At 45.9% G+C, this 8,914-nt stretch overlaps 1 protein-coding gene across 1 annotated transcript; it reads right to left on the minus strand.

Moving 5' to 3' along the window:
• Window positions 1-7,744: 7,744 nt before the first annotated feature.
• LOC114585616 (peptidyl-prolyl cis-trans isomerase FKBP2-like) lies at window positions 7,745-8,711 on the minus strand. Its single transcript, XM_028708442.2, has 2 exons — window positions 8,555-8,711; window positions 7,745-8,036 (listed from the first exon to the last, which is right to left on the minus strand). The coding sequence occupies exons 1-2, from the start codon at window positions 8,693-8,695 to the stop codon at window positions 7,770-7,772; spliced, it is 408 nt and encodes a 135-aa protein (XP_028564275.2). The 5' UTR covers window positions 8,696-8,711; the 3' UTR covers window positions 7,745-7,769.
• Between the last annotated feature and the right edge of the window lie 203 nt (window positions 8,712-8,914).

Here is an 8,914-nt window from a genome sequence, read left to right on the forward strand (position 1 = left end):
AGATCCACTACAATCTGGGTTCAGACTCAGTTTCAGAACTGAATCAGTCTATTGCAGATATTAATATTGCGCAGCTTGAAGCAGTTGGATGCTTAAAACCGAATCCTTTTGGAATAAAAATTGTCCACTCCCATAAATATCATTCAAAGCTTTACTAACCAGGATGTCTTCAAAACAGGAGCTATGCACTCCTCAAGAGGAATCATTATCACATCCTTTTGTTCTCTGTGGCTTTCAGAGAAAGACTGGACAGGCAACTCCCTTCAAGATGGAGATTTGCAACTGAATACCTTAGTCACATGATCTAAGGTTAAACACTCACGTGAAAGAGCAGAGAACAACAGTGGTTAATTACCAACCTGTTAGAGCTCAGAGAGTTTCAGTAAGCTTTAGTGGAATTTTCCACTTTTAACTGCAATACACATACAAGCATTGTCCATTTCAGAGTGGAATTAAACAATTATACTTAACATAGCCTTGGTCACCCCGATGGATGCGCTTTGTCATAGGAGGGACAGATCAATGGTTCATCTCTACCTTAGTATTGTCTATAGAACTTGTGGTCCTCTAGTGTTGTTGGACTCCAACTCCCATCAGCTCCTGATAGCATAGCTGACTGTGGAGGCAGAGCATAATCATCTGGGCTAATAGTCATTGATCGACTTACCCCTCCATGAATTTGTATAATCCTCTTCTAAAGCCATCCAATTTGGTGACCAGATGTTTTGACTAGCCAAGCTGTGATGAGGGAGCCTGGCTGCACCCCTTTAAAAAATGCACCTGGGGCCACGGCCCCTCAGCCCCCGTGCTATGCCACTGCTGCCAAGGACTCCCTGGCGGGGCAATGCCACATTTAATGCCACATGCAATTTGTCCGTCCTTTAAGAACCTCTGCCAAGCTTTCAGGGGACCCAGGAAGACAACATGAAAATCATTGCTGTAGAGCAGGAGAATAGCTGGCCATCAGCAGTCGCCTAAGGATGACCCTAGAAGATTTCCCAAAAGTTCTAATCATTTTTCTCCTCAGAACAAGCTGGCAAATTTGAACTGAAGAGGCCATTTAAGAAAATAAAGGATAACCGTAATTACTGCTTGGATTGTAAAATAAGAAACAAATGTGGAACCGTACACACTCTAGAGTTCAGAACAGGGGAGGGGATCTACAAATCTCTCGGCAGCCTCCTCTGCTTATCATTGCAGTTAATCCCACTTGGGGTCTCCCTCACCCAGCCTTGAAAGGAAGACAAATTAGGTGCATCAAGATGCTCACCTGATTAGTTGGGCTAATCCCCCAATTTTCCCTCTTCCAAGATCAGCTGGGAAGGGATCTGCAGTGTTTATGAATGCCAGGCTGCAGACTCAGAGGCACCATTAACAAAATGTGTGTGTGTTTTGCAGGAGGGTACAATATGTAATTTGCAATTGTTTATTTATTACCTGCTCTTTGTCCTGTGGTAAGTTGCAAGAGTTAAAACACGAAATTGGAAAGTTTAAAACAACTTACAAACACAGAAATAGGGTGGATCCCAAAAATAAATGCCTCAGGTGTCAAAATCCCGGGGAAATAGGGGTGTATTCAGCATTTGCTGAAAGATGTGCATTGAAGGGGCCAGATGCACAAACACACACACACACACACACACACACACACACACACACCTACCTCTCTCTCTCTCTCTCTCTCTCTGTGTGTGTGTGTGTGTGTGTGTGTGTGTGTGTGTGTGTGTGTGTGTTTGTGTCTGTCTGAAATTTCTCAATGAGTCCTGTCCCAAAGACCCTGGTCTGGAAAGCAGCTTCACCTGTAAATATAAGCATTTTGCCTGCATAATTTTTACTGCTGGCATTGCCGTGAACCAATGCAAGATCATAAGTAAAATTATATTTTTCAACTTACTTCCCAGGTTGTTGCCTGCTTACTAAGCAAGGTAAGAAAGAGAGAGCCAGCTTATTTCATAGCTAGAGTTGCTCAAAACAAAGCTTTACAGCCTAATTCCCATGTTCTCAGTTTTGCTGCCAAGGATGGGATTTTGAAACTCTGTTCAGCTCACACATGTGGGCACCTGGAGGGAGAAATTGCAATTAATATATCCTCTTCTACCTATTAAAACCAATCCCACAGGACTCTCCTTTCTTGCAGGTTTTTAACCAGAGGTTGGATTGCCATCTGTCATTGATGTTTTAGTTGAAATTCCTGCATTGCAGGGGGTTGGACTAGATGACCCCCATGGTTCCTTCCAGCTCTGCTGAAAATCAGTGCCAACAGTGGTGCCGCTTCTCTGCCTAGCAAAGGCAGCAGGACAACCTGCTTGGGGGGGGGGGGGGGCTTTGCTGCCTGAAGCAGCTATGTCACCCTATCCACTGGTTGGGCCGGCTCTGCCCGAAGCAGGCATTTGACATCTGATCCCCCTATCCAAAGTCTAAGCAACCTCTCTGCACTTTGAGATGGAGATCTGATTATTCCTCTGGCCCCTGGCAAAAAAAAAACGACAATGAACCGGTCCTGTAAGATTGCAGGGACCCTTGGGATTCTGTTCCGCTAACTTCTTCTGTTAGAGCCAAGGTTAGCCACAGGGATCTTTTAGGAAGCTGTGAACAGAGGCATAATAAATAGCACAGCTTCTGATCAGCTCTCCTTTCCCCAGTAGTTCACCCCTCTCCACTCCTCCTCTTCCTCCTCAACCATGAATGCACATATATATATTTCATCAACTTCACTCGGTGTCTCTACGCAGTTTCCCTTCTCCCAGCAAACCACCTCCAGCCCCAATCTGGTTTTGGTTAGGAGTTTATTCCCAGAGTCCTTTATAAGTCCGAGCCCCCCACGAGGGACGAGGTCGCCATTTGGCCCCAGTGACATGGTGCACAGCTTCCCTCCTGCCATAATAAGCCCCTTGTCTGTGCCCCTCCTCCACCATCACCTCTCTGCACAATAAGAACATCCTCGGTCCATCTGCTTTTAATTGATGTGCTCATTTGACCAGGGCTGGGAAATGGGAGCATCCACTGCAGCACAGGCCCTTTTTGGGGGGTGTTTGTGTGGGAGGAATTCCAGGAACTTTTCTGTTGTTGACACGCTATTATGTGGGACAAATCTCCATTTTTCAAGATGAAAGAAATCTCCTATTTTGGGTTCCTGGCTAGAAATCCCATGTCAAGACCATTTCTTTCTCTCTCTCTTTTTTAATATTGTGATTTGATGTAAAAAGAACACCAAAATAAGCAATGGGTTTTTGTTGATGTTCTTAAGATGCCCGTTGCTTTTGTTTTGTCTTTTTCTCTCACTTTAAAACAAGAGTTCTCCCTCTTAAAAACATCCCCTCGTGCTGCACAGAGCTACAATTTTCAGAGTGGTTTAACAACCAATCCTTCTTCTCAGGGAACTCTGGGAATTGTAGCTCTTAGGGGTGGGGAATAGGGGTCTCCTAGCAAACACACACAAAAAACCGCTTCCCTTTTACAGGGCTACCTTCAGATGTCTTCTAAAGGTTGGGTAGTTACTTATCTGCTTGGCTCAGGGGTCGCATAACTCCATACCCTCCAGTATTTCTTCGATGAGAATAGGGACATCCTAAGGAAAAGCAGGACATTCCAGGATCAAATTAGAAACTGGGATGGCTTCTGTAAATCTGGGACTTTCACTGGAAAATAGGGTGTTACAGAGTTAGGGTAAACCCTAGAAGTTAATAAATGCTAGGTAGGGTTTGGATCATTTGTGATATGAAAGGAGAATGCAAGCTACAAAGGAATTCCTAGGCTAGCTTATGCAAACCTAGGCTGGTTTAGTGAAGAGCAAAACCTAACATGACACAAGGAGTTGATGGACCATTGAGGAGAGGAATCCTTTAGCCTAGGGGGTGAGATGTTATACCAAGGTATATGTTTGAGGGGACAGGAAAAGGGAGTTTTCAAGCAAGGGGTTTTCTGGGAGAGAGGAGGAGGAGGAAAGGCTGAGATCCGTCTTGGAGAGGGAGACAAAAGATTCCCTGCACTGCTGTAAGATCTGGACTCCCTCCATGCGGACTGAAGGTGTAAATAGGTAAATAAACCATATTTCTTAAAGCATGGCAGTCTTCTATTCTCCAAAGGAACACAGACCCTGTGTGGGTGCCTTGGACCCCATGGGCTCTCACCACAGCTTGGCAGAGAGAGGGGCAGGAACCTAGCTTTTGCAACAGGGGACACTTGGAAGGTCTGAGTCATGACTGTTTAAAGTGGTATTATGGTGCTTTAAATATACAGGGTGGTTCATAATTCATACAGTTTCCAGATGCTATAAGACAGTAACAGGAGATGACATGGACCACAACTGTTAACCTTGAGGTAGATGTCCTCATAAAGTTTGTGTTCTGCTACTGAGGGAAGTGACATAGGCGATAGCGTGCGTGTCACGTGACTAGTCAGACAAAATGGCTGCGTCTGCAATGGAGAAGGCGTTTTGTGTTCTTGAATTGAGCAAAATAGAATCTGTAACTGTTGTGCGATGGCATTTCAGTCGCGATTTGGGGGGAAAAAACTCCAAGCAGAAAATGTATCTACAATTGGCGTAAAAAAAACCCTGAAACTACAGGCTGTTTGTGCAAACTTAGAAGTCCTGGATGACCATATGAAGCGGAAAAAGTCTATAGTGTTTGCACTGCCATTCAATGAAGCCCAGGAAAATCAACGCGTAGGGTGAGTCGTGTTTGGGCAGAAATGGATTACCGGTTTGATGTGTGTCATGTGACAAAGGGTGCACACATAGAACATCTGTGACTGTTTCTAAAAAAAACTTTAAACATTCCCCTACAATTCTGTGTGTGTGTGTGTGTGTGTGTGTGTGTGTGTAATGGGCAATGCTAAAATGCACATTCATTTCCACACCTAGGCTGGATCTAGACACACCAAAGAAGCGTTTCAGTTTAAAGCATTGTAAATTTAAACAGGGAAAACAGGTAGGGAAAAACAGGACTCCACATCGCCATCTGGCGGCACAATGTTATATCACACCTACAACGCACGTACAGTACATTGCTTTTTCATTCCCAGTCTAGCTGAGTCCCTACTCTTGCATTTGCCTTGCCCATCAATGGCACGTGGCCCTCAGAAGATCTCCCAGTAAGAAATGTGGCCCTCAAACGGGAAACGGTTCCCTACTCTGCGATGTTGGTGCAGTGGCTGGTTGCAATGTGGATTTCACAAGTGCAAACCACGTCTACCATAACAGAAAAGGAGTTTAAAACGGACCGTGAGGCAAGCAGTTCACAGCGACTATATCCTAGAACTGCCCACACTGTGTAATTAAAATCAGGAGAGAAAGAATTGGACAAGGCAGCATCACCCACACTGACAAACTGCGTAACTGATGGAATGGAAGCCAAGCGGCATCCGGGGTCATTCTCTGTCTGGCACTGAGCTATAAATCCTCCTCAAAAGAGGATAATACTGAGATTTGGAGAACTGGTCCTTAGTGGAGCAGAAGGACCTTGAACTTGGGCTACATACAGGGATTTAAAATCTGGAACCAGTTTTTTGTAAAAGTATCTTGTCTAAAACATTCAAGATGTATTTAGAATTTGGCCAGAGGAAGGCTGTGAAATCAGAGCAGCGCTGTGCTCAAGAGAGGATGTGAGGAACATCTCTCTCTGTCTCCCTCTCTTTCTTTGGAAGGATTCACAGTGAAAACCTGGAAACATGAGCATTGTGGGAAAAGGAATTACAGCATCTCCACCTTCGTCAGGGAGGGCTCTGTGTTTTTATGGGCCCACAGTGTGGCCTCATGGTTGGAGAAGTTCCCAAGGCCAAGTAGAGAGACCTGGAGTGCCACATTTGAACCTCGGGTCTGAATTCACCCCACTTTATGCCACGCTTGCAAAAAAACAACAACACATGACCATCTGTTGTTTTGGTTGAACAAAAGCTTCTAGAGCAGATTTTTGTTTGCTTAAACAAAAGAAAATCTTGCAAAAGCTGGCTATTATTTCTTTCAAGTGGTGTCCTCTGGATGTTCTATGGACTACATCTCCCGTCTTTCCTGAACATTGGCCATGATGCCTTGTTGTTGTTTAGTCGTTTAGTCGTGTCTGACTCTTTGTGACCCCATGGACCAGAGCACGCCAGGCACTTTGGTCAAACTCATGCTGGTAGCTTTGAGAAGACTATCCAACCATCTTGTCCTCTGTCGTCCCCTTCTCCTTGTGTCCTCCATCTTTCCCAACATCAGGTTCTTTTCCAGGGAGTCTTCTCTTCTCATGAGGTGGCCAAAGTATTGGAGTCTCAGCTTCAGGATCTGTCCTTCCAGTGAGCACTCAGGGCTGATTTCCTTAAGAATGGAGAGGTTTGATCTTCTTGCTGTCCATGGGACTCTCCAGCACCATAATTCAAAAGCATCAATTCTTCGGCGATCAGCCTTCTTTATGGTCCAGCTTTCACTTCCATACATCACTACTGGGAAAACCATAGCTTTTAGTATATGGACCGTTGTTGGCAAGGTGATGTCTCTACTTTTTAAGATGCTGTCTAGGTTTGTCATTGCTTTTCTCCCAAGAAGTAGGCATCTTTTAATTTCGTGGCTGCTATCACCATCTGCAGTGATCATGGAGCCCATAATGCCTAGGGGCAGCAAAAATCTAGCTCAAAAAAACAACTCAAGTGCTGAATAGATAGCTCAGCTGGTAGAGCATGAAACTCTTAATCTCGGGCTCATGGGTTCGAGCCCCATGTTGGCCGAAAGGTTCCTGCATTGAAGGGTTGGACTAGTGGTCCCTTCCAACTCTCCAATTCTGTGATCTGCCCAATCTCTCTGTCTGTCTGTCTCTCTCTCTCTGTTTTTCTTGTCACTCCCGTTGCCTTGCGATTGTGGCCCTGGCCAACAGCAGAGCCTGAGGTGCCAAAAGACTGGTTACCTGTCAGACAAGGGGAACCAACTATCACTGAGTTATCCACATAAAGGGCACATTTTTAAAATAAAAGCAAAAACGAATTGCCCAATTAACACACATGCACACAGAGAGAATCCCTGGCTGAGCTAATAGCAACCAGATACGGCTTCTCTCCTCGGTGCCAGAGGATTTTTCAACAACCGCTGTCCCTTCAAAATGCCCCATCCTCTCCCGAACACGCTGGGTAATGAGGAAAAATTATGAATGGCTTTCTTCCCTCAGCACCACCACCCTGCTTTCCACTGATGTTTCCAGACTCCCCCCCCTCCCCGCCCAGCAGCTGTTTCCTGTTCCCCAGAAGGGCTGACAAGGTGCAGGCCTGGAGCGGAGGCTCCTCTGGCAGGTAATTTTGACGAGGCGCAGAGGGCGAGAGCCGCCGGGTGTCTCTGATGGGTTTCCGGCCCTGTTATCAGGTCCGCTTCGCCCTCCCTCCTGCCCAGACGGATCAGCCCCCGTCTGTAGGCCAAGTCCATTTATGAGACAGCAGGGAGGGAGGAGAGCATCATGTCTGGCACATTTCTTCAGGCGAAGGGTGGCAGTGAAGACACGGCAGGGTTCCCACCAGCAAAATAAAAAATGCGCCCCTCTTTTCTTTTGGGTGGGAAGTTTTTCTTCTCTTTGGGTAAAAGCAGGCCCATAGAGTCAGAGCGCCCCATGTCTAAACTCTCCGACATCCCACAAATTAAGAAAAGCAATGTCAGGACATAGTTATAACCGTTTGGGGTTTTTTTTCTGGTCTGTGCTTTTATTTGGCCCATCGGTATCTACAAATCCTGAGGCGCGTCTCGAGATTACCTCCCCTGCCCACGTGCCCTCTCCCCCGAAGAGAGGTCGTTACAATTCCTGCCTTCGCTAAATGTTCAGCAGCTCAGCTTCAAAGATTAAGGTTGCGCCACCTGGGATTTTGGGTGGTGCTCCCCAGTCCCCACAACCCAGCTCAGAGGGAATGGCCAGCTTTCTCTTCTCATCCTCACACACCCCAAGCAGGCCCTGATCCCAGCCTTTAATGACTTGTCCAGTCCGCAAGGAGAAGATAAATGGCTGATGACAAGTCAGGCTGCTGTCGAACTCTGTCCCATCCTCCAACTTGCCCGTATAATGCATGTGGAGCACATCACCCTTGCGGGACTTTTTTTTTAATTACTTTTTTATTCAAAATAAAGACAAAACATATTATCTAGAAACATATCATCCTTATTTCCCCCCCTTTTTTCCTCCCTCTCCCTCCCTCCCCCCACAGAACCCACCCCCCACCCCCCGACTTCCCTCAGTTGCAGTCTTTGATTTCTCTAAAAATGCTATTTTCTGCATGTTACACAGTTGTATTGATCCTCAAACTATTTAAGTAATAATTATCAATAAAAAGTTTGTGAATGTTTATTCAAAACCAGCTAAGGAGTCCAGTTCGCTTTGTTGCGTCTTCAAATACTTTGTAAAGGGTTCCCATTCATCTTTAAAGTCACGGTTATCCTTGTCCCATAGCTTGTATGTCAGTTTTGCCAGTTCTGCACAGTCCATCCATTTTTCTTCCCCTAATTCTTTAGTTGGGGTTTCTTCTGTCTTCCATCCTTGTGCTACTAAAACTCTCGCAGCCGTTGTCGCATACATGAAGATGTTTTTCAGCTTTTTTGGCAGACCTTGCGGGACTTGATGGGGCAGTTGTCCACCCGCTTCTTGACCCCAATCTGGAGCTTCCGTTTCCCTTCCATGCGCAGCACTAGTGAGAAGACTGCACACAGCGCCACAGCGAGTAACGTTGCTCCCTGGCTCAACTGCATCGCATAAGCTCCTCTCCTTTCCTCAGCGAATACCACCCCAACCATTTGGTTTTCTAAACATGGATCACTGCCACATCCAACCAACCTTCCATCAGGACACATTGCTGAAGGATCTCCATAGCCCAGCACCGTCACCTATGCTGAAGCCTTGAGGGAACTTACATTAAAATATCCTATATAAACTAGGGCTGTGCACAGCCCTCCCCCTGCATCTGTCCT

The sequence above is a fragment of the Podarcis muralis genome, chromosome 15, assembly GCF_964188315.1.
Source record: "Podarcis muralis chromosome 15, rPodMur119.hap1.1, whole genome shotgun sequence".
Taxonomy (NCBI): domain Eukaryota; kingdom Metazoa; phylum Chordata; class Lepidosauria; order Squamata; family Lacertidae; genus Podarcis; species Podarcis muralis.

Coding starts and splice junctions, on each gene's coding strand:
- LOC114585616 (XM_028708442.2), bottom strand. CDS start 8,695: ATGCAGTTGAGCCAGGGAGCAACGTTACTCGCTGTGGCGCTGTGTGCA. Junction 8,037..8,554: donor GCCCCATCAAGTCCCGCAAG/GTCTGCCAAAAA, acceptor AAGTCCCGCAAG/GGTGATGTGCTCCACATGCA.